Consider the following 24,771-nt stretch of genomic DNA (forward strand, 5'->3'; position numbering starts at 1 on the left):
AATCGCTATAATTATGGTACTGGCTGATAAAACGCATACGGTAACTTTGTACAATTAATTCATACTCAGTTTATAAAAAAAAAACGGTCTGGCCAGTACCGCTTCGGGGATAAGCCCTGAAGGTACTACTTTTGAGGGCAGCATTAGTTGGGCGGAGTACAATCAACTGCGTGGTTCGTTGGACACGCAGTTGGTTGGACTCCACCCAACTAGGGCAGCATATGGTACTACTTTTGAGAGCAGCATAAGGTACATACACTACATGGGCTTTAAAGATTCATCTCAATTATATTAAAGCCAAAACAATGGCAAGCAGATCTAATAATGAGCCAATTCAGTGTCAACGTTGAAAAAAAAAGCGGTCTGGCCAGAAACTGCTTAGGGGACAAGTACTACTTTTTAGGGTAGCATAAGTACTGCTTTTCAGGGCAGCATAAGTACTACGTTTTAAGGTAGCATAAGTACTGCTTTTGAGGGCAGCATAAGTACTGCTTTTGAGGGCAGCATAAGTACTGAGGGCAGCATAAGTACTACTTTTTAAGGTAGCATAAGTACTGCTTTTGAGGGCAGCATAAGGTTAGTTACAGAACTCCGGATAAAGTAGCGCTCTGAGGGCGGGCCAGTTTCCCGACACCCAACCACCAGCTCCGGAGCCCCATGAATAACCCAAGCGCTACATTGGGTCACTGGCATTTCAAATAAAACCACAGCTACAAAGTGCAAAGGCGGGCCACGCCCATCTAATTAAGCTACAAGTTGTTTAAATATTAAATAGCTAGCTAGCTACAGTTGTAAGCATGGACGGAAGAGATGTATACATGCGACCCAAGGAAGATGAGATTAAGCTATTAAAGTGTGAAGCAGACTTCTACAGGAGCTGCAACGCTGTGAGACAGAACGGCTATGAGCTGCAACAATTAAAGAATTATCTAGTCAATGAGCTGCTTGAGCTGCAGAAGAACAGGGGGAGAAAGACAAGAGAGTATGCTGTGTATGCACAGAACACAATAGAGGAGTTGCAGGTGAGCATTAATTGAAGACATTGGTAATTATAAGCACATGTTCAGCCACCACAAATATGGGACAGAAACATATCCATAGCAACATACACACACCACGTACATTACCACCACCTCACTCTTGCACAAATACAGGCGTCCAAACAGCAACTAAACGAAGAACTGGAGCAAGTCAAAACAATGTATACGGTACAGGCTTTCTGTTTACTTGTGCTCTCACCATGACAATTATTAATCTTTAATACAGTCTTCTAAAGAGGTTCTGAACGAAAAGCTGGAACGTATGAAAACTGATTTGAAGGTTCTTGATGTGGTGTATTGTATAATGGTATACCTTATATAGTATACTGAAACAGCTGTGGTTATAATGATGATAGTATTCAGTTTTGTAATTAAGTTTTCATAATTGTACATGTACATGTCTAGTGACACAGACATGATTACATCATCACTATATGCAGGCGTCCACAAAGAAACTAAACAAAGAACTGGAGCAAGTCAAAACAGATTATACGGTGGGCTCAGTGTTTACTTGTGCTGTCACCATGGCAATTATCGTCCTTTTGCATCTTGGCAGGTTTCTAAGAAGCAGCTGAATGAAGAACTGGAACGTATCAAAACTGATTTGAAGGTACACTATTAATTTATTCCTGAGACGGTATTTACCCTAGATGTATACAGGCAGCGTACTGAGGTAGTTACTGTGATGTACGATCTTGTATTTTGCCTACATCTACATCTAGCTTTTACCGTATAGCGGGTAATTTTGTGGGGTAAAATATTCGTTATTTTCGTGGGCAAGCTGACCTCCACTAAATTGTAACGCCGGAACACGTAGGAATGCAGGCAGGCAACGAGACTAAACGAAATTTTTACTCACGAAAACCACCGTTTCTCGAGTTAAACGAATTTTTTACCCCACGAAAATTACCCGCTATACGGTATTTATTTTACAAGTCTTAATTACTGAATACAGTCATGTATGTGTTGGCCTGGCTGGAACTCAATTAGGCGATCTTCATGATTATTTTTCCATCGCAGAAATTCAGCCGAACATCAGGAGCTGAGTATGCTTCAACCAATGTTGCATCAGTTACATGTACAACGATTGGCGTGGAAACAATCTCCGACACTCGACAGGAAAACTCACCAGACACAAATATACTGCAAGTTGCAAGAATACCAGTGTCAAATGATGTCATTGTTCCCGTTGATGTGCCAAAAGAAAAAGAGCTAAAGAAAAAACAAATACCTAATGATGAAAATACTGAGAAACGAAAGCCCCTTCCAAAGTCTGCCTCGGTAGTTGAAACTGACCAACCAGAAGACCCGCTCACTGGTTCAAAGAGAGCCAGGATGATGTCAGGCTCAAAGATAGTTCCGCCAAACTCTCAAATATCGAAGAGAGATATCATTTTACCATTTGATAAAGGCGAGAAGCCGTCGATAAAGAAACAAAAATCTGCTTCTGTGGAGCTAGGATCTGATTCTGAAGCTGATAAACAACAAGAAATGGGCCGTATCAAGAGAGCCAAAACTGGGGGAAAATCTGTTCCTATTGACAATGGTGGTAACTCTCAGGCAAGCAAAAAGAAGAGCAAAGATATCAGTATGGTAAAGAGGAAGCCAGGACGACCCAGGAAGATATCAAAAGCAAACAAAGTGCCAGTGACTGTAAGAGGCGATTCTGAACAACCGAAGTCCACTGAGCCCAAAACCTCTCTTCAAGATACAGATACTCAGATTGCAGCCACTCCCTCAGAAAAGATTGAAAACAAGAAAAGTGGAAGGCCTAGGAAACAAACATCTGAAGAGATTGATGAAATTACCCCAACAATTGTTCCAGACAAAGTGCCAGTGACTGTAAGAGGCGATTCTGAACAACCAAAGTCCACTGAACCCAATACCTCCACTCAGGTTGCAGCCACTCCCTCAGAAAATATTGAGCATCTGAAAGCTGTTAGCCCTAAGGAAAAAGAGATTGCTGAAATTATTCCAGTGTCAGTGGCTGTAACAGGCGATTCTGAACAACTAAAGTTCACTGAACTCAAAACCTCTCTCCAAGATACTCAAGTGGCAGCCACTCCTTCTGAAAACAAGAAGCGTGAAAACAATAAAAGTGGAATACCTAGGAAACAAAAACCTGAAGAAAATGCTAAAATTACATTTGTTCCAGACAAAGTGCCAGTGACTGTAAGAGGCGATTCTGAGCAACCAAAGTCCACTGAACCCAATACCTCCACTCAGGTTGCAGCCACTCCCTCAGAAAATATTGAGCTTCTGAAACCTGTCAGCCCTAAGGAAAGAAAACTTGAAGAGATTGCTGAAATTATTCCAGTGCCAGTGGCTGTAAGAGGCGATTCTGAGCAACTAAAGTTCACTGAACCCAAAACCTCTCTCCAAGATACTCAAGTGGCAGCCACTCCTTCCGGGAAAATTGAAAACAAGAAACGTGGAAGGCCTAGGAAACAAAAACTTGAACAAAATGCTGAAATTACTGACAAAGTGCCAGTGACTGTAAGAGGCAATTCTGAGCAACCAAAGTCCACTGAACTCAAAACCTCTCTCCAATATACAGATACTCAAGTGGCAACCACTCCTTCAGAAAAGAAAAAACCTGGAAGGTCTAAGAAACGAAAAACTGAAACAAAGAAAGTGCCAGTGACTGTAAGAGGCGGTTCTGAACAACCAAAGTCCACTGAACCCAATACCTCCACTCAGGTTGCAGCCACTCCCTCAGAAAATATTGAGCTTCTGAAACTTGTCAGCCCTAAGGAAAAAGAGATTGCTGAAATTATTCCAGTGCCAGTGACTGTAAAAGGCGATTCTGAACAACCAAAGTTCACTGAACCCAAAACCTCCACTCAGGTTGCAGTCACTCCCTCAGAAAATATTAAGCTTCAGAAACCTGTCAGGCCAAAGAAAAGAAAATCTAAAGAGACTTCTGAAAGTGATTCAGAATATGATTATGACACTCTACCTTCAAGTGTTGTAAAAGTCCGTCCGATTGTGAATATTCCTGTTGTATTCATCAGCTCAAGGACACGATCACGCCTCTCATTCTCTGATCATTCGATTATCGAAGAAGATCGGCCACCACCAAAGAAGAAGCCTCGAAAACAAAAGAAGCGTAAAATCACACTTAGCAAGAGAAAGAAGCCTACTGTAAAAGTTGTCCCAAAAGTACCTCTTGAGTTGGATGAACAGACTAGTAGTGATCTAGATACGAAACCAAGTGAAGTTACCCCTCTCTTGAAGGCAACAAATGAAAATACGATGGCTGAAGTGCGGGCCGCTGACAGTACGCAAAGTGTCAGAAAAGATGATGTCACTATTAAGCCACGCTGTGATCAATCGCACAGTCCTGAGATACCACTACAGAACGTGACCACAGCGTCTATAGTCAATGACGACACGTCAATTGAACCTGTTGCCATGGACACTAGCCCACACGCGGAAGAACCAACAGAACAAAATTCCAGCCATGAAGCTACTAGTACACTGCGAGACAAACACAGCCAAGAACCTGCCAAACAAGAAGAAATGAATATTGATCACTCACAAAACTTGAGCAATGATGATTTGCTGACGAAGGACAACTACAATGAAATCACTCCTCTTCCTACTGAAATTACAATATTTGATGGACTTGCATTAGTACCAGTGCATGTAAATGATGTGCCCCCCACAGCTCTCACTGATACCCCCCCCCCTCATCCTGTGAATGACAAGGACAATATTGTAAATGATGTGCCCCCCACAGCTCTCACTGATACCTCCCCCCCTCATCCTGTGAATGACAAGGACAACATTGTAAATGATGTGCCCCCCACAGCTCTCACTGATACCTCCCCCCCTCATCCTGTGAATGACAAGGACAACATTGTAAATGATGTGCCCCCCACAGCTCTCACTGATACCTCCCCCCCTCATCCTGTGAATGACAAGGACAACATTGTAAATGATGTGCCCCCCACAGCTCTCACTGATACCTCCCCCCCTCATCCTCCTGTGAATGACAAGGACAACATTGAACCAATTGTAAATGACGTGCCCCCCACAGCTCTCACTGATACCTCCCCCCCTCATCCTGTGAATGACAAGATTGAACTTAATAAGCCAATTGCAAGCAAGGAATCTGAAGCACCAAGGACCTATACTAACAGACTCAGCATCTCTAAAAGTGATTTCACAAGAAAGTCTAAAACACATGACAAATTTCGGTTTCCAAAACGCAAGACTAAAAAACCGGCAAGTTCAATTGATCTTCGAAAGGATGTAACTATGAGTCAAGCAGTAAAGAAGCTACCTAAAGCATTACCCAATAATACCACATCCTTTGGTTACAGCCTGGTTGCCAATAGCAGCATGTTGCCTCCTCTCAAGAGAAGAAAAACAATTTCAAGTGTTAACAACTCAACAGTGTCTGCCTTTCAACTGTCAATAGTGGATGATCAGGTACACGTGTGTACAGACTCTGTTGTTACCATGTCCGTTAATGACTAAAAATGTTACTTGCATACTGTACACTAAACATGTAATTATGACCTGTTAGTGTAACCGTAACCTGCATAGGAAATGCCCTAATATTGCCCTATATTATTGCATACCTTTACCACGTAATTGAAATTCTTTGTATTGTATTGTACTCTGGTGACTCCCCACCAAGTGTCCCCTGATAATAGTAGTACATGTATGAGCTGTTTGGGATCAGAGGAGGTACGACATCCACGTGTCAAAGGAAACGTTTTAGACACACATTCCTTAGGTCAAAGTTCGGAATGTGTGTGTTAAAGACATGCGTATGACACGCGGATGTCGTACCTCCTCTGGTTTGGGATGTGTGTTAGGTGGTGGGGCACCCACTTGACCTACCTCCTCTGGTTTGGGATGTGTGCTAGGTGGTGGGGCACCCACTTGACCTACCTCCTCTGGTTTGGGATGTGTGCTAGGTGGTGGGGCAGCACCCACTTGACCTACCTCCTCTGGTTTGGGATGTGTGCTAGGTGGTGGGGCAGCACCCACTTGACCTACCTCCTCTGGTTTGGGATGTGTGCTAGGTGGTGGGGCAGCACCCACTTGACCTACCTCCTCTGGTTTGGGATGTGTGCTAGGTGGTGGGGCACCCACTTGACCTACCTCCTCTGGTTTGGGATGTGTGCTAGGTGGTGGGGCACCCACTTGACCTACCTCCTCTGGTTTGGGATGTGTGCTAGGCACCCACTTGACCCCAACATTACTCAACAGTCCTCTCCCACACTTATTAGATTGCCCTAATTAACACTGATTTCATGTGCTTGGGCTTCAGTGGATTCCCCACCGCTTGTTCAGTAGATTCCACTACTTGATTGGTGGTATGTGTGTGCTAGGAACACATGTGAACCATGCATTACCTCATGTTAGGGTGGCTAAAGTTCTATTTACCAAATTTAGTAAGCTCTAGTAGTTGTTGTGTATTATTTAGCCTAGGCATGCTCAGAATGTCATCAATCATCTCATATTTCCTTGTAAACTTTGACAGCCTAGCAAACCTTGCATTGCACAATTTCTGACTTCATAGCAACTGTACATGTATATTATATCCATTGTAAGTGGCATAGCTAGCTACCCTCCAAAGTGTTTGTTAGTTGTTTTGGTGCTGAACACATCAAAACAAAGTTATGGATTGATAGAAGAAGTTCTGTGGCTTTTGTGCTTATGTTCCACCACATAAAACATTCACAGTGCTTTGTTTCTACTACAGGAGCAGCCAAACAGGAAGCCACCTATTCGTGTACACACCAGTGGGTTAAAGACACTCAAGCTCAGAGACACTTCTAGTCTGGAGAAAAGCAACACTAGCTAGTCGGAACACAACACACACTCACACTCGTCCAATGTTTGTCATAATTATTGTCTCTCACACATTAATTTTTAATTTTATCTGATTCTGTCACATTGAACCTTTCTGATTGTCCTTTAATTATAATTTTAATAATTATACTCCATTATAACAATTCTTCCAGAAATAAATAAAATTGTACTATACTATAACTATAATAATAATTATTATAGATCAATACATTAACGAAATAAATTAAAGTTAATTAATTGACTGTGCACGTAAAAAAAGTTATTCACATGAGGTGAAGCAGACTGATATAGTTACCATGCAGCTAATTGGAGATCTGGTTATCATTAACAAAAAAATAGAACAACATGAGGTGTGAAGTGAAGTGCAAAGTACAGAGGATGGACACAAAACATATCACGTAATATCAATATAATCATTTAATTAGATACCGGGATGCTAGGGTGCACAGTAAAAGTCCCAAGAGAGTAACAAAGTTCAATTGTGAACCGATAGATGCAGAGCTGAACATATCAAAGTCAGCATCTTCTGTAGTCGTCATAGGAACAGTGTTAGTAGTTTGCACACGCCTTGTTGTTATTGTTGTTGTTGTCGTTGTTGTCAAGGGCAACGTTGTTTCGGATTCAGCCAATGTTGCATAAGAAGGAGTCTCAATAGTTGGAAGTATGACGACGGGAACAAAGCCTCTACCTGGTATCAATATGGAGTCACGCCCGATTGCCTTCAACATGGAGACTGCGTCAATGTTCGCTGTTCTGTGCAAGTCAAACAGGCAATAATCAAAGTACGTATTGTTGGAAATACCCTCAAACTCATCTTCATTGATGAGCTCAGATTCGACAAAACAACGTGAAATGGCTGCATCAGTTTGTCGACCGCAGTATGAGCTCACTTCACTATTCTTCTTTGTGACATTAAAGTAAGCGTGTTTTGGACAACCACGACACAATCCTTCGCTTCGGAACGACAATTCTCCTGGTAGTTGAACTACAACAGACAGAGCGTTGCCATACTGACGTATGATGATTGTAGTGTTGATCCACACTGCAAGGATGGTGATGGCGGAACTGTTGGCAGTGTGTTTCAGTTGCAGAGCAGAGTTTGAGTTATCAGGTGTTTGACCATTAGTTAGCGTTAATGGGAGGGGCAACTCGTTGGTTGCCACGTACGATAGCGGGCTCTCTCCAATACAAGGAGTTGGAGAAAAGGTGACGTTCACCTGGAGAAATAGAAAAACATCATGAGTTACATGTACGTATACACAGTGAATTGTAATTATTAAAAGTAGAATTCTATAGTAATATTAAAACTAATTTTATTTATGAATGAGATCAATGTTTGTCCCGGCCAGGGTGACGGCAAAATTAGCACTGGGATTTAATAGTTCCAGTGGGTGTCTGTTGCTAGTGGGTGTTCCCTAGCAACTAATGTGCCACAAGGGTGTAGTGTTACTGATGCCGCCTGACTCCCCTGCATTATATCACCAAGACAATTAGCTGAACAAGATTGCTCGAGCATCACATCCTATTCTGTAACCTACAAAGTACATCCCTTCAACACATTAAGTCTTTAATGGAGGCAATCTACTGAATAACACAGTTTACGTAGAGACCATGCAGCGGAGAACTTCACAATATCCCATACAGATAAATGCCTAATTACCCGTATCCACCCGTATGCACATGGACAGCTTATAGGGCAATGTTTCCAAACAAGAGTCAACTGTACAGAACGATGTTAAGTCACCCACTGTGGGCTATGACACACGTGTATATGGCAACTGATCCGGCCTTTTCTCTCAAAAACTAATCAGCCTTTATATTGGTCCCCCCACTACAGCATAGTGTACTTAACCTCCATGCCTCCCACTAGCCACTTCAATGGAGAACTTTACATAGGCAATTAACAAACCGGTCAACAGTCGTAGGAGTTCACTGCCTAAAAGAAGACTCACTTCCACACACAATTCAATTCCTATAAGGTTATTATAGAGGAAACCAACAGTATCCTGGCCATTAAAAGAGATTCCAAGAGTCAACAATATTTAGTACAATTTAAGCTTTTGTAAGGATTTTTGAATTCCAGTAATCAATGGGTCTAAAAAATCAATTTACTGCTATATGGCTGTGGTGTATATACTACACAGAGTGGTGGGGAGGATTCAAGTCTACGTCTCAGTGCAGCACCACACATGCTAGCATGCTATTATTATATCCATCCCTTACAGAGTTGACCAAACAGTTTATACACTAGCTACTCCTACACCAATTTACTTAGTAGTAGCTAGCTAGCTGCATACAGAGTTTACTAAATACTAGACATTCACTGTCTACACTCCCACCCCTACGCCCCGGGGCGCTCTATAACAACCACAGTATTGGACTTACTAGCTACTGCATCAGGAGACGCACAACCTGCTACCGTATATATATGTATGCACACTGTATATATCTATAAATTAGGGCATCGCATTATTATTATTATATACTAATGAGCAAGTGTAGTAATCACCTGTGTATAAAATGCTATACATGGCTTCAGATGCAGCAACACAGAGCCTAATAAACGCATACTGATGACTGAACACGGCCATATAAGTGAAGAAACATCTTTGAGCGGCCACATACACACAGCAGGGTGTGAATAAACATATGCCCACAGGCCATTAGAGTTAACAGAGTATGAATGTCTATAAGCACATGGTACCCCCAGCAAATTATATTATATTTAAAAAAGCATTAATTGAGAAACCCATAAAAAAGCTCTTTAAGCTGATTAACTTCAGAACCACACCTGGTCTTACTTTCACCCCAACACAAATGCCTTCTAGACAGACAACACGAGTTGACCCACAAGGCAGACTATAGAGTTCAAGTGGTTACTATGGTACTAATTTAAGCACCAGCTGTATTGGTACATGTGTCTAACCTTAGTAAGGCGGGTGAGGTTGCTCCCAGGCACAGCTTCTGACTCCACAACCACACCGAGGGCCGAATGCTTGAGTAGGAACCATTCTCCCGGCACAGTACACGTCTCCAGTCCTGTCCGATAACCTTTGAATGACCGCAAGTGTGAGTAGGTGAACATGCTGCATTGACTCATAGCATCTGGTGGGTCTATAGCACAAGCGTGGGGCTCGGGGGTAATGTTTGCCTCTCCCAGGTCCATCGTCAAGTCAGGATCTCCGAATGCATAAGATGGAGTGGAAGGACATTGAAAATTGGTTTCAGGTGTTGGACAAAGGTCTCTAGCAGTGAACACTCCGATAAACACTTCATTTACACGATCGTCAATAGCGCAAATGTCGTAATTGACATCGAAACACTCGGTGGTGCTCTTGATTTGATCGCACGAGGCGTCTTGTTGAGAGGCTGCCTCAAAGCTACAGTCCAAATAGCAGTCAAAGGCTTGTACTTGACATTGTGCTGTGTGGGGGGGGCATGTGAATTGAGCAATTTTCGACTTTAACGGATACACAAGATATCTTATTAGGACCAGTATGGCTGCTTGAGATATGTGACATACCAATCATATCTATCTATCTCAGAATGCAAAGGCCAACTAAAAATCCAATTGGTTGTTTGCACACAATTTTACAATCTAGTTACGGAGGAGGAACTGCATGTGTCAGTGTGGTGGCAGGTAGTCTATCTCCAAATACCAAATAACTATTATGTCATTTCAGACCCAGTCCCTTTCCGCAGGTGAAAAAAGGAGTTCATGGCCTCCAGTCTATTATAACTATAACCCATTGATCTCCTAAGGGCATTCACGTTCTAGTAACTCGTAAATATTGTTGTCTCCCACTCTTGTTCCCAGGCATCCACAGTTACCAAAGGGCCACACACTCACTGCATGAGTTGTTCTTCCATATGCCCTCATGGGAGTTGACTAATTGAACACTGGCACATGTTGTGCAACTGCTATGTACAGGAGGTAGCGCAGGCACGGGTATGCAGTTTATCTAATGCAACAGGACCAATTAATTAAACATGATGCTTTACCGTGCCAACTATGTACACAAAAAAACGCATCACAAACAACCTCAAGAGTAATTATGTCAAATTACAGCTCTGTGCCAAAAAAAATACCACCCCAAAGTGTTGTTGCCGGTTTATGTGATCAATTCTTTCACAAGATATCTAAGTCAGTAAATTAAGGTGTTAAAACACAACAGGTGCATGCTGCTAGAGTCCAGCTAAGGCAGGTGATAATGTTGACAATTGGGGTAATGTATTCAGCACACATTCACACGTTATACATGTATCCTGTTGCTGGCTATATGGCTTGAAGTACAATTACCATGTGTGTGTGTCTGACCAACAGCCTGACCAAAACCACATGAAATTGGCATCAGAAATTCCAGTGGCTTTAACACAGACTAGACTCCCCAAAGATGAATGTGAATCATGGAGAAAAGTAACCAGTGGCACTGATCATGCATGCAACAGTATATATTATTATGCAAAGAACCACGATTTTTGCATGCAGATGAGAACACATTGATGAACAATGAAGACTTAGAGCTATTAAAATTGAAAACATTATTGACAAACCGACGAACAAAAGGTATACGGACTTTATACTGTCTTGAATACAAGTTATGTAGTATAACAATATACTGGGTAACACACACTATGTATGTACAGATACTGTTTTGTCTTCTTTATACCTTGTATGCAATGCAGAGTGCAGGGAAATGTGCTCATACCTCATACCTCTAGAGAGCTATGAACTGCATGCAGTTATAGACAAGTATATATAGTGTGCAAGACCTTTCTTTAGATATATATAAAGCTGTGCAAACTCTTAACCAAACTCACCTAGTAGACAGTATGCCAGTAGCATCAGTCCAAGGACTGGTAGCAGGTGCTTGCGGGTAGCTCCACAGAAGGTCATCCTTTGCATGAATTACTTGATGGCGGTGTCCGAGAAACAAGAGAACCTTCTCTTTGTCTAGAATCAGATCAGTATCAAATCTCTGGCTAGCTAGCTCTATATATATATAGGGTAATTAAGTTACAAGCCCCGCCCTCTTTTAGTTGCATACTCAGCTAGCTAGCTATTGTAGCTAACGACATTTCCAATTCCCGTCCTGATCCAGCTGACAAGACAAGATTTATAGAGTCCTGCCATCTTCATAGTTCCAGTCTAAGGCAAGTGGTCCCACAAGCTAATGCCATGAGAACACAAATGAACCACTGAAGCATTTGTATCATCACTAATTACAATACTATGTACAGATTAATTAATTACTGTCCATAATTATATCCTTGTATGTTGACACACAGTATTAAATGGCTGAGAGAAAGAAAGCTCGTCCCCAGCCGCTCAAGATAGGTGGGGCAGTGCCGGTAGCCGAGGCAACGGACAGTCCTGATGGCGGAGGCAAGTTCTCAGTGGATACCACAGAGCGAGAGTGAGTGGGCGGGTACGGTAGTGCAATATTAATCCCTTAAGGTAATTAGTCCCTTCCAGGGTGTGATTTTTACATATTAGCAGCTTAGGTCATGCTGTACCTGTGGTGTTGTCATTTCCTCCCCCACCCCCTCCCTATTACATGGTGTGTGTTCCTGCCTTTGTATTAACGTCTCAGCCAAGTTTGATTATGGTCTATAGTGTGCTTCCACGCTCTGTTGGATATGTGTGCCAACATCCTAAATATCATTGAATGTCACAGTATGTGGTTACAAGCTTCTAGTTACAGCTACAAACCATTCACTGTGTGTGTGTGTGTGTGTGTGTGTTATCCCACGTACAATTTCCTCGTAAATCCACACATTTCATCACACACAGGTATAATACCCATAAAATTATTTGCAATGTAAGCTAGCTGAATTATACGCCATCCTTGTGTCGTATGATGATGGGAAAACCCCAGTTAGCTGAGGGCTGCCTTGAAGCTACAACCAGAGTAGAGCTGGCTTGTGTAGCTATCTAAGCCCTTAGAGCTGCTCCAAGTTCACTCTTTATTGTATATAGTTTTACCTCATTATTTCCATCCCTCTAGCCTTGATGCTATAGAGAAGTCAATAAGTAGCCTGGAGCTCAGTGAGGAACAGAAGGGGAACATGAGCTCCTTCCTCGAGGACAAGAGAGCTATTATCAGATTCGGGGATTTGAAAGAACATGACTTCGAGAGGATCACGGAGCTTGGCTCTGGTAATGGGGGTGTGGTCTTGAAGGTCAAGCACACGCCCTCCGGTATCACCATGGCGAGAAAGGTCGGTTAATTTGCGTGGGATTTATATTTTATTTCCCATAACCTTATTAAGTGTACATGTACATTTATATCCCTAGCTAATTTGTAGTTGTCAATGTGTTGTTCTCAGTTGAATGCACTATAATAATTATATCGACATAGGTCATGTTTTGTGGGAGCCTATCAAGTTGTCCCATTACTAAAACAATTTTGTACCCTAATTGATTTGCAATTCCTGTCCATTAATTCGCAGCAGCTAGTCTGGTCCCCCGGCCACTGTTGTCCTAGGATCAAACCTCCTCCACGTCCGTAGCCTTAGCGTCTCTAGTCTCTGAGAGTTATGCTTATGCTAGGTACACAGTCTCTTTGATTGCCTCTTTCAGTATGATTGAATTTCAAGCCTCTTTAGTGGCCACTCTTGCATGATTCCCATTTCTCCAATCTTTCACAGAACAACAATTTGTGGTATGTTTAATGATTAAACCACCTAATTAATATTTCCTTCCGTTGGTCAGCCTTCATTTGTACCTCTATAATTATCTTGTTAAATTCATTTTCACCCAAATATTCAAGGCTTAGACTAACTTCAAGTCTAGTTTACTTCTCCATAAATCATCCTAATAGCATCAAAGCCATGTTGTTTCCAAGCAACTCACATCCTGTTGTGATTGCAGCAGCTGTGTCTGGGGTCCTTTGTTGTGTTTTTGCCCTTTTGAAAAACACTCTCAATGTTTTTTCATGTGCCCATAGTTACTTAGTGTGCAGCTGTATTGTGTTTATGTGTAGCTAGGTGTATTCGACTATTCTATGTAAGTGATACTTGCTGTGCATTGTCTATATATACTCTGATAGTCTATTCGTTGCAGATTATAATGCTCGACATAAAGCCGGCCATCCGTAACCAGATCATGAGGGAGCTGAAGGTTCTGCATGACTGCACCTCACCGTATATCGTCGGCTTTTTTGGCAACTTCTGTATCAACAATGAAATCTCTATTTGTATGCAGCACATGGTACGTTGTGTGATGTCACATGGTACGTTGTGTGATGTCACATGGTATGTTGTGTGATGTCACATGTACTGTATGTACCTACACAGCTGCACACACGTGCGTACTGTAACCTGTATATTCAACCACCCCCCCTCCTAGGATGGTGGTAGTTTAGACCTCATCATGAATGGTGGGAGAATACCAGTGAATGTCATTCTCAAGATTACACTAGCCGTAAGTCAACCCCCACACACACACACACACACACACACACACACACACCACCCACACTTCTAACACCACACACACACACACACACCACACACACACCTCACACACACACACACACACACACACACACACACACACACACCACACACACCTCACACACACGCACACACACACACACACACCACACACACCTCACACACACGCACACACACACACACATACACACACACACACACACCTCTCACACCCACACACACATACACACACACCTCTCACACACACACCCACATACACACACCCACCCACACACACACCCATACACAGACACACCCACACACACACCCACCCACACCACACACACTAGGTATTGAATGGACTCAATTACTTGCGTGAGGCTCATAGGATAATCCACCGAGGTTAGTCACAACATACCAATGTATTACCGTGTAACCACATACTGCACCACTTCCTTCCTGCAGATGTGAAGCCCTCCAACATCCTAGTCAACTCCCGTGGTGAGATAAAGTTGTGTGACTTCGGTGTGAGTGGTAACCTCATCAACTCAATGGCTAACAGCTTTGTGGGCACAAGGTCCTATATGGCGGTGAGCACACTTCATTGACTATACACAATGTGTGTATAGTCAATGGCCCCATGTACCGTATACCGTATACCGTATAGCGGGTAATTTTAGTGGGGTAAAAAATTCGTTTAACTGGAAAACAGTGATTTTCATAAGTATAAATGTTGTTTAACTTTATTGCATGGCACTGCATTGCATGCGTTACGGTAAGCCACGCCTACGTTTTCGTGGGGAAATTTTCGTGTAAGTCAGTTTGCCCACGAAAATAACGAATATTTTACCCCACGAAAATTATACCCGCTATTCTCTCTGTGTACTGCTGTACTGTCAGAGCACACAGAGTTCATTTTTAATTTGGTAACCAAGTTTTGTGCGATATGACTACGGTGTATCAGTTAGATCATAATAGTGATGCCCTACTGACCACACGTAGTTGTTGCATGGTTACCACCGCATGCCCACATCCTATTGTCTCCACTGTCACACGCCCTTGTTCATGTCCCATTAACTTAATCACCGCCACCTTGTTGAAGACTGTAGAGTCAGCGGTATATCCATGAATGCATGTAGCTGCTGGGTGTGGGTACTAGTAGAGTCAGCGGTGTATCCATGAATGCATGTAGCTGCTGGGTGTGGGTACTAGTAGAGTCAGCGGTGTATCCATGAATGCATGTAGCTGCTGGGTGTGGGTACTAGTAGAGTCAGCGGTGTATCCATGAATGCATGTAGCTGCTGGGTGTGGGTACTAGTAGAGTCAGCGGTGTATCCATGAATGCATGTAGCTGCTGGGTGTGGGTACTAGTAGAGTCAGCGGTGTATCCATGAATGCATGCAGCTGCTGGGTGTGGGTACTAGTAGAGTCAGCGGTGTATCCATGAATGCATGCAGCTGCTGGGTGTGGGTACTAGTAGAGTCAGCGGTGTATCCATGAATGCATGTAGCTGCTGGGTGTGGGTACTAGTAGAGTCAGCGGTGTATCCATGAATGCATGTAGCTGCTGGGTGTGGGTACTAGTAGAGTCAGCGGTGTATCCATGAATGCATGCAGCTGCTGGGTGTGGGTACTAGTAGAGTCAGCGGTGTATCCATGAATGCATGTAGCTGCTGGGTGTGGGTACTATAGGAACGTGTTGCTCCCCTACGCTTTAATTAATCACACTAATTGCTACACCTGTACATCGTTTAATATTCTTCCGGATATAACCTGATTAGAGGGATTGGAGTGCAGTCGTGTGGGGTGGCTGCTCCAATATCACTTACCCTGAGGGGATGCATGGAAGCTTTTTAATTAATTAACTTAGCGGGTACAAATCACTTATTGTATAAAGATTATCAGAGTTGACCACCACCAGCTGTTGTGGATGAGGTGTGTTGATGCAAGAATGTGATCTGCCACCCATAATTTTATGTCTTATTTTTCTGGCAGCCTGAGCGTCTCCAAGGCAATGAGTATTCGATCTTGTCGGACCTCTGGAGTCTCGGAATGTCCCTTGTTGAGATGGCGCTCGGTCGTTACCCCATACCACAGCCCCCCAGTGAAGAAATCGCCATGGAGATGAAGCAGCCCCCAGCAGGGACCCTACCCCCTCGGCCAAACGAAAATCCGTTTGCATCACATGCACATGCCATTCGAATGCCCATATTTGAGCTGCTTCAGATAATCTTCTCAAGTGTAAATTTAAGATCTGTTATAACACACCAACTAGTTCATGTACTTTGCACTGCATATGTAATTTACCTAAGCCCCTCCCCCTCCTTATCCTCAGGACCCGCCCACTTTACCCAAACAGTATTTTGACGAATCATTCAGAGATTTTGTCAGTTTATGGTGAGAATGAAAACGCTGAAGTACAGTACATGTGCTTATAATGACGTGTGATCACACTCCTTCTCTTATCCACACAGCTTACAGAAGGAGGCCAAAGACAGGGGAGAGATGAAGGTCCTCTTGGTGAGCTTCACTGTATACCGTATTACTAATATTTTGCTGGTGAAAAACCTTTGTGAATGAGCCAAATCAGCAGAAAATTTGACCCTTTGCGATCTAACTATCGCATTCTGGCAAGGATCGTGTGTATTTTCTAGTAATAATTTAGGTTTTATTGTTGCGAATTGATCGACCATTGTAGAGTTCGCAAATGTTTGATGCTTGCAAAGCATTCTAGTAGTGCTGGGTATCCACATGTCACCACTCTTACGATAACATGTATTCTAGTAGTGCTGGGTATCCACATGCCACCACTCTTACGATAACATGTATTCTAGTAGTGCTGGGTATCCACATGCCACCACTCTTAGGATAAGATGTATTCTAGTAGTGCTGGGTATCCACATGCCACCACTCTTACGATAACATGTATTCTAGTAGTGCTGGGTATCCACATGTCACCACTCTTACGATAAGATGTATTCTAGTAGTGCTGGGTATCCACATGTCACCACTCTTACGATAAGATGTATTCTAGTAGTGCTGGGTATCCACATGTCACCACTCTTACGATAAGATGTATTCTAGTAGTGCTGGGTATCCACATGTCACCACTCTTACGATAAGATGTATTCTAGTAGTGCTGGGTATCCACATGTCACCACTCTTACGATAAGATGTATTCTAGTAGTGCTGGGTATCCACATGCCACCACTCTTACGATAACATGTATTCTAGTAGTGCTGGGTATCCACATGCCACCACTCTTACGATAAGATGTATTCTAGTAGTGCTGGGTATCCACATGCCACCACTCTTACGATAAGATGTATTCTAGTAGTGCTGGGTATCCACATGCCACCACTCTTACGATAACATGTATTCTAGTAGTGCTGGGTATCCACATGCCACCACTCTTACGATAACATGTATTCTAGTAGTGCTGGGTATCCACATGCCACCACTCTTACGATAACATGTATTCTAGTAGTGCTGGGTATCCACATGCCACCACTCTTACGATAACATGTATTCTAGTAGTGCTGGGTATCCACATGTCACCACTCTTACGATAACATGTATTCTAGTAGTGCTGGGTATCCACATGCCACCACTCTTACGATAACATGTATTCTAGTAGTGCTGGGTATCCACATGTCACCACTCTTACGATAACATGTATTCTAGTAGTGCTGGGTATCCACATGCCACCACTCTTACGATAAGATGTATTCTAGTAGTGCTGGGTATCCACATGTCACCACTCTTACGATAAGATGTATTCTAGTAGTGCTGGGTATCCACATGTCACCACTCTTACGATAACATGTATTCTAGTAGTGCTGGGTATATCCACATGCCACCACTCTTACGATAACATGTATTCTAGTAGTGCTGGGTATATCCACATGCCACCACTCTTACGATAAGATGTATTCTAGTAGTGCTGGGTATCCACATGCCACCACTCTTACGATAACATGTATTCTAGTAGTGCTGGGTATCCACATGTCACCACTCTTACGATAACATGTATTCTAGTAGTGCTGGGTATCCACATGCCACCACTCTTACGATAACATGTATTCTAGTAGTGCTGGGTATCCACATGCCACCACTCTTAGGATAAGATGTATTCTAGTAGTGCTGGGTATCCACATGCCACCACTCTTACGATAACATGTATTCTAGTAGTGCTGGGTATCCACATGTCACCACTCTTACGATAACATGTATTCTAGTAGTGCTGGGTATCCACATGTCACCACTCTTACGATAAGATGTATTCTAGTAGTGCTGGGTATCCACATGTCACCACTCTTACGATAAGATGTATTCTAGTAGTGCTGGGTATCCACATGTCACCACTCTTAGGATAAGATGTATTCTAGTAGTGCTGGGTATCCACATGTCACCACTCTTAGGATAAGATGTATTCTAGTAGTGCTGGGTATCCACATGTCACCACTCTTACGATAAGATGTATTCTAGTAGTGCTGGGTATCCACATGTCACCACTCTTACGATAACATGTATTCTAGTAGTGCTGGGTATCCACATGTCACCACTCTTAGGATAAGATGTATTCTAGTAGTGCTGGGTATCCACATGTCACCACTCTTACGATAACATGTATTCTAGTAGTGCTGGGTATCCACATGCCACCACTCTTACGATAACATGTATTCTAGTAGTGCTGGGTATCCACATGTCACCACTCTTACGATAACATGTATTCTAGTAGTGCTGGGTATCCACATGTCACCACTCTTAGGATAAGATGTATTCTAGTAGTGCTGGGTATCCACATGCCACCACTCTTACGATAAGATGTATTCTAGTAGTGCTGGGTATCCACATGCCACCACTCTTACGATAACATGTATTCTAGTAGTGCTGGGTATCCACATGTCACCACTCTTACGATAACATGTATTCTAGTAGTGCTGGGTATCCACATGTCACCACTCTTACGATAAGATGTATTCTAGTAGTGCTGGGTATATCCACATGTCACCACTCTTACGATAACATGTATTGTGTTTTGAACGTTGAGTCAGCTTAATATAGCTAGCTGTGTTGTTAGGACCCACTCATTTCACCATTCCGCGATTATTGAAAGTTGACGACTGTGCTTACGATAGCTCTTTTGATAATGTTGTTAGCATAATTACTTAATCTTTATCTTGTCCTATACAAATGTGTATTTTATAGTAATGGTGTGTTTTGTTTATGCAGGAACACCCTTTCATTAAATCTGGAGCTATCTCGTCACCTGACTTTGCCGTCTGGGTTCAAAGGACAATCGAAGCAAACATTTTCTACGAAAGCCTTAGCTCTCAATAATAGTTTATTTATTTTTGAGACAATGATATCAGCATAATGTGTATACCCTCAGAGACATGCGCTAATTGTGTATGTACTAAACTATAGAATAAAATGGATAATTGATCACTTTATACTAATAATTATTTGCTAGCTTGTACAGATCGTGTTTTGGTAGAAACAAAAAACATTCTCCATAATTCAAATTAAAGTTTCAGTCTTTCCTTTTACACAATTATATTGTCTTGTAACCATGGTGTTACTGGGAGGGTATCTGTATCACTGGGCCAGTGTAGGGCTCCCTCTCCACCTTCTGGGGTTGGCAAGTCTGCCGGGGGGGGGGGCAAGAGTCAGAGGATATGATAATAATTATGGACTATACGCTATATAGAGGTACAGAAAGAGACGTGTCAGTGATGATCGGCCCACCCACCTTGTCTCTCTGATGGATGCGTGAGTAGACCACGTCAGCGTATGGTTGGCGGGGGATGAAGCGGCCACACCCCTTGACAACCTCCACCTGCATGTTGGGTAAAGGTCATCAAACAAACAAACGCTAAAAATAATAATCGTCCTTTTCAATAACATGTACCTTTCCATTCTCTACGCACACTCTACCCTGACTGATGACCACGACTGGCACACCGCGACACTTCATGCCCTCGAATATATTGAAGTCCACAGCCTGGAGGAGAGAAGTGAGACGCTACTATACCTACCTGTGTTGACACACAGAGCTTACCTGGTAGTGAGTTTTGGCAGAGATGGTCTTCACAGCCTCAGGGTCCCATACTACAATATCAGCATCAGAGCCAACACGAATTACACCCTATGACAATAACCATGACAACCACCACACGAGCATCACATGAGCAGAAATGCACACCTTCTGAGGGTATATATTGAACACTCTTGCAGCCATGGTGCTCGTAACCTCCACGAAACGACACGGGTCCATCTTACCAGTGCTCTGGGGGGGGGGGGGGGGGGGTATACACAGTGGTAGTGACATGCACGCATGACTAGCTTACCACACCCTTTTCCCATATCACGCACATTCGATCCTCAACACCTACATGGTCAGTCACAGCAGAACAGTTTCTAGTATTTACAATATGCAAATATAATCATGCTACACGTCATCAGTAGCTTGAGGCTTGCATGGTTAAGTATAATACACATTGCGCATCTACACAAGTGGCAGCAGCACACTCGAGGAAGTAATAGGCGTGGACAGCTGCTCCAAACCTCAGAACACACCCCCTAGCTCTCACCGTTAACTCCATTTGGAATGGATCTAAAGTCGTCCTTTCCCAGAGCCTTCTGATTGGCATTGAACGTGCAATTGTCTGTGCCTGTCAGGTCCAGGTCGCCCCTGGTGACAGAGCGCAATAGTTCACAGCTATACTGATAGTAGGGGGTGGGGGGTGTCTTACTTGGCCAGGAGGTTCATGAGATAGCTGGGGGTAGTGGGATCAGGCCGAAGGGGGGGACCCATCACATGACCTGCCGAGAGGAACATACATCATTTATATGTAACACCATGATTATGCATTTAGAAAGGGACCCAGTGTCTAGCCTCTTTGGACAAACATAAGACTTCACAACAGAAAATCATAAAATCGTTAAAATTGAATTCAAGTTATGTTATGGCAGCTCAAAGAGTCCCCAAACCGATTAAAAGGAGGAGGGGGGGGGGGGGGGGGGGGGGTAGTTAAACATCTTTCAACAGCAATAACATCAGTATCATTGATTCAATTTCAACATTTTATGATTTTCTGACAGCTTAGAAAAAGACCTTTCAATGTTTTGTTGCGGCCATAATTTGTCATGTTTTGGCTTTGGACCATGGGTTATAATCCATGGTATTTGGCCGAAACTGGCAAATTCTTTCATCTCCCAAATATTAAAAGGACCCCTTTCATGCATGAAACGGTAAAGACTAACCAATTTCCCAGCTGCTCTGAAACAGTAGCTTACGTAATTAGCTAAGCTACTAATATAGGTAGAATCATCCAACCATTATCAGTAACAGTTGCTTACTAACCAGCTCCATGCCTCCAGCACTTGTTCCAATAGTTGGTGCCGTCAGTTCCCAGACTAGCAGCGATGGGTTCACCAAACACCACACAACCTGTAGACCCGAGGAGACAATAACAGCTGTCAATGTCACATGACATACAGTGCTCAGACAGTAACAGCTGTCAATGTCACATGACATACAGTGCTCATACGTACATGTACGTGCATCGAACTGCCTAAATAATTGTATGCTGTTTCATCAATTAAGGAAGAAAAACTATCATTTTGTAGCTCAAACAGAGGTCTATATTACATCATTATGACATGTTTTAGGTCATACATTTGGGACTAGAATGTCTATAGCTGAGACCACAACACTCTCAGGGTTCCGTAATGGATTTTGTTTAATTTTCTACCACTCACTTACCCATTTCCTTGCCTCTCATGACGGCCTGGGCAGCGCTCTTACTCATCACATGGACAATGTAGATGGGGCAGTTGACCTATGGAGTGGAACGAAGGGAGTCGTTGGTGTACAATACAAAGGGGGGTGGGTTAGTCACCTGACTAGCGAGCGTGATGGCTCTGAAGGTAGCCTCCCCCTCTACAATCTCTGGACGACACATCTCGTGACCCTCGGGACCAGTGATCCCCATCTCAATCATCTTCTTGGATTGCTGTGCAGACAAAAAAATTTCATAAATTATTTTGAGCTAACAAAAACATTATAATTTTGACAGAGTTCTTCACGAGTTATAACACCACATAAATAACTGTATCTTGAAAATGAACAATATCTTAATTTTATAGACAATCAAAGATGGCAACTAGATCTCAGACTTACCGTGTGAATGATGTCACCGTTTTCGGCATGGACCTGCGCTATGGCTCCAATTTCTTTGCATCGCTCAAACGACTGGAGAAGCTGTACAGACGGATAATAATAATAGAGAGCAGTGTTAATTGCATGTAGTCATATATATTTCTAATTTATCGGACACTTCTAATTACCCTGGACACTCTTTTGGGCAATTTTCGTTGTTCGCTTTAATATTACATTCGTTCTAAATATCTGGACAATACCTGGAAAAGTTGAGTTACATTCATAGACGGCAAGTTAGTTAGATAGCTAGTGCAACTATTCAGTCGCACACTGTTCTATTAAACTTAGCTAGCTCGCATGCAGCTGCCTAATTATTCCGGACACTTCGCATGCTCTATAAAAAATCTGTTCCAATTATACCCGGACAATTTCCAAAATAATTATTTTTTGCTGTCCGATAAATTAGAACATAATTATACGGTATATAATAATGGAAGTGTGAGTGCTGGTGGTCTCACCTCATCATCTCTGAGCATGAACACGTCCTTGTAGGCCAAGAACATCTTGAATGAGTTGACTCCCTTCTCTCTCACTAGAGTGCCCATCTCTTCCCTTACCTAGCAACACGAGGGGCATATCAGGGTTAGTACAGCTAGGAAGAAAGGAGAAAGAGCGGGAGGGGGAAGAGGGAGACACACTCTTCACCAGCTGGCAAGATTACCTGAGGGCTCCACCAAGTCACACCCACATGGAGGGAGTAATCACAGCACACCTTGGCGTCTGCCCACCCTCGCCAACGATCGTACATCTGGAGGAGGGACTCGTTCTTTGGTCCCAGAACAAAGTCCACTGCATGATGCATTCATGTTACATGTTATATACGAACTGATTACTACGTACTGATCATAGTGGTGCCTCCAGCGAGAGCAGCTCTTGTTCCAGTGTAGAAATCGTCAATGGCAACAGTACCCATGAACGGCAGTTGCATGTGAGTGTGAGTGTCAATGCCACCTGTGCATGGTGTGGAGAGAAACTAATCACTGGTGTGCATGGTGTGGAGAGAAACTAATCACTGGTGTAATCAACACATTCTATCTATGATCAAGAGTAGATAAGAGTATACTCTTATCTACTCTTGATTGATAAATTGGTGGTTTCTCTATGCAATTAAAGAGGTCACCCCATACAACCAGATAGTCTAAGAGCTAAAGGCCGCAAGTTCCAATTGTTATAAAAATTATGTCTTGCCCCATTACCCAGCCTTACAACTATCGGAACATGTAGTACTTACCTGGCATGACCAGCTTCCCAGTTGCATCCACTACCTTGGCATCAGCGGGGATGTCCTTGAGGTCCAGGCCAACCTGCCTGCAGGAGATAACACAGTGGTGAAAGCATGGCAAAGTGGTGAAAGCATGACAGAGTGGACCTCAATAACAATGTGAATGCCATGCTATACTGTGATAATTGAACGGTATTCATAAAGGAAATTGAAGAACAAAGAGTTACATGTGATCAGGAATACCAATACTGTGCATGTCCCATGATTATGTATATGACTGTATTGTTATAGCAATCTAATATTCAGATACTTAGGGCGTATGGGGATTGGGTTTACAGCGATTTGCAGTGTGTGTGTTGTTAGAATGAGTAAATACCAGATGGGACGTACTTGATAATGCCATCCTCACAGTAGACGTCAGCCTTGACCTTGCAGTCAGAGTTGACTACAGTACCTCCCTTGATGAGCAGAGGGCGACGATCAGCCTGAGAGAGAGAGAGGGTTACCATGATATGCATATCACACAACCATGAACTGTAACTATTGCTACTGTTACAACTGGGGCGCCTAGCAATTTTTAAGACATACCATTTCTTTGTGATACAACTGACAAAGAGATACACAATGACACAGTACAGTAGTAGTGAGTAGAGCCGACGGCGAGCAGAAGGCAAGCCAGTCAGTTTTTTAACAGCTACGCCCCCTTGTTTAGCCACATTGACCCTTTTCTTTTCAGTAAAGATCGTCAGTAGAGCTAACTGCATGCTAGGCCTAAGATTGGTGTCTTGATTAGTCTACCCTTTTCTTTTTAGTAAAGATCGTCAGTGGAGCTAACTGCATGGGCCAAAGATGGGAGTTCGAATCCATTAGTAGCAGAAAGTTTTTCAGTTTCATGATGGTTCAACTCATAAGTATCCATTTAGTATAATAGCCAGAATAAAGGTATAGCAAAAATTCTCATTGAGTAGTGGTTTCGACGGTTCAATAAGCATCGACCAAATTGAAATGGGGGAA

General features: G+C 42.9%; 4 protein-coding genes across 5 annotated transcripts; 2 read left to right on the plus strand and 2 right to left on the minus strand.

Annotated features, from left to right (window-relative positions):
- The first annotated feature begins 707 nt into the window (after positions 1-707).
- On the plus strand, positions 708-7,052 carry LOC135338337 (titin-like). 2 transcript variants are annotated; one of them, XM_064534434.1, is made up of 7 exons: positions 708-1,022; positions 1,155-1,208; positions 1,267-1,347; positions 1,481-1,534; positions 1,597-1,650; positions 2,061-5,477; positions 6,763-7,052. In XM_064534434.1, exons 1-7 carry the CDS (start codon positions 798-800, stop codon positions 6,862-6,864), a joined length of 3,987 nt encoding a protein of 1,328 aa, XP_064390504.1. In that variant the 5' UTR covers positions 708-797; the 3' UTR covers positions 6,865-7,052. The 2 variants fall into 2 exon arrangements, with proteins under 2 accessions (XP_064390504.1, XP_064390505.1); XM_064534435.1 differs by having other exon boundaries at positions 1,267-1,320.
- Positions 7,053-7,118: 66 nt separating this feature from the next.
- On the minus strand, positions 7,119-11,836 carry LOC135338343 (uncharacterized). Its single transcript, XM_064534441.1, has 3 exons — positions 11,694-11,836; positions 9,799-10,295; positions 7,119-8,089 (listed from the first exon to the last, which is right to left on the minus strand). Exons 1-3 carry the CDS (start codon positions 11,776-11,778, stop codon positions 7,286-7,288), a joined length of 1,386 nt encoding a protein of 461 aa, XP_064390511.1. The 5' UTR covers positions 11,779-11,836; the 3' UTR covers positions 7,119-7,285.
- Positions 11,837-11,871: 35 nt separating this feature from the next.
- Positions 11,872-19,764, plus strand: LOC135338344 (dual specificity mitogen-activated protein kinase kinase 1-like). Its single transcript, XM_064534442.1, has 11 exons — positions 11,872-12,026; positions 12,162-12,289; positions 12,881-13,094; positions 13,939-14,085; positions 14,224-14,298; positions 14,660-14,711; positions 14,775-14,899; positions 16,304-16,549; positions 16,644-16,705; positions 16,783-16,828; positions 19,544-19,764. Exons 2-11 carry the CDS (start codon positions 12,168-12,170, stop codon positions 19,649-19,651), a joined length of 1,197 nt encoding a protein of 398 aa, XP_064390512.1. The 5' UTR covers positions 11,872-12,026; positions 12,162-12,167; the 3' UTR covers positions 19,652-19,764.
- Positions 19,750-24,517, minus strand: LOC135338342 (dihydropyrimidinase-like). Its single transcript, XM_064534440.1, has 18 exons — positions 24,346-24,517; positions 24,148-24,242; positions 23,767-23,843; positions 23,376-23,486; positions 23,197-23,324; positions 22,994-23,092; positions 22,497-22,577; positions 22,216-22,329; positions 22,080-22,155; positions 21,678-21,764; positions 21,067-21,136; positions 20,905-21,005; positions 20,662-20,702; positions 20,517-20,600; positions 20,373-20,459; positions 20,223-20,315; positions 20,064-20,150; positions 19,750-19,958 (listed from the first exon to the last, which is right to left on the minus strand). The coding sequence occupies exons 1-18, from the start codon at positions 24,346-24,348 to the stop codon at positions 19,890-19,892; spliced, it is 1,503 nt and encodes a 500-aa protein (XP_064390510.1). The 5' UTR covers positions 24,349-24,517; the 3' UTR covers positions 19,750-19,889.
- Between the last annotated feature and the right edge of the window lie 254 nt (positions 24,518-24,771).

Source organism: Halichondria panicea, chromosome 7 (genome assembly GCF_963675165.1).
Source record: "Halichondria panicea chromosome 7, odHalPani1.1, whole genome shotgun sequence".
Taxonomy (NCBI): domain Eukaryota; kingdom Metazoa; phylum Porifera; class Demospongiae; order Suberitida; family Halichondriidae; genus Halichondria; species Halichondria panicea.

Bases quoted from the DNA above. Each gene is read 5' to 3' on its own strand.
- LOC135338337 (XM_064534434.1), top strand. From the start codon at position 798: ATGGACGGAAGAGATGTATACATGCGACCCAAGGAAGATGAGATTAAG. The intron at 1,023-1,154 runs GTGAGCATTAAT...GCACAAATACAG, and splicing joins ACACAATAGAGGAGTTGCAG to GCGTCCAAACAGCAACTAAA. The intron at 1,535-1,596 runs GTGGGCTCAGTG...GCATCTTGGCAG, and splicing joins AAGTCAAAACAGATTATACG to GTTTCTAAGAAGCAGCTGAA.
- LOC135338343 (XM_064534441.1), bottom strand. From the start codon at position 11,778: ATGCAAAGGATGACCTTCTGTGGAGCTACCCGCAAGCACCTGCTACCA. The intron at 10,296-11,693 runs GTGAGTTTGGTT...CCCCCCACACAG, and splicing joins ACTGGCATACTGTCTACTAG to CACAATGTCAAGTACAAGCC. The intron at 8,090-9,798 runs GTTAGACACATG...CTATTTCTCCAG, and splicing joins ACCTCACCCGCCTTACTAAG to GTGAACGTCACCTTTTCTCC.
- LOC135338344 (XM_064534442.1), top strand. From the start codon at position 12,168: ATGGCTGAGAGAAAGAAAGCTCGTCCCCAGCCGCTCAAGATAGGTGGG. The intron at 12,290-12,880 runs GTGAGTGGGCGG...CCATCCCTCTAG, and splicing joins GTGGATACCACAGAGCGAGA to CCTTGATGCTATAGAGAAGT. The intron at 14,086-14,223 runs GTACGTTGTGTG...CCCCCCTCCTAG, and splicing joins CTATTTGTATGCAGCACATG to GATGGTGGTAGTTTAGACCT.
- LOC135338342 (XM_064534440.1), bottom strand. The intron at 23,844-24,147 runs GTACGTCCCATC...TATCTCCTGCAG, and splicing joins TGTGAGGATGGCATTATCAA to GCAGGTTGGCCTGGACCTCA. The intron at 20,703-20,904 runs GTGAGAGCTAGG...CTGACCATGTAG, and splicing joins CATTCCAAATGGAGTTAACG to GTGTTGAGGATCGAATGTGC.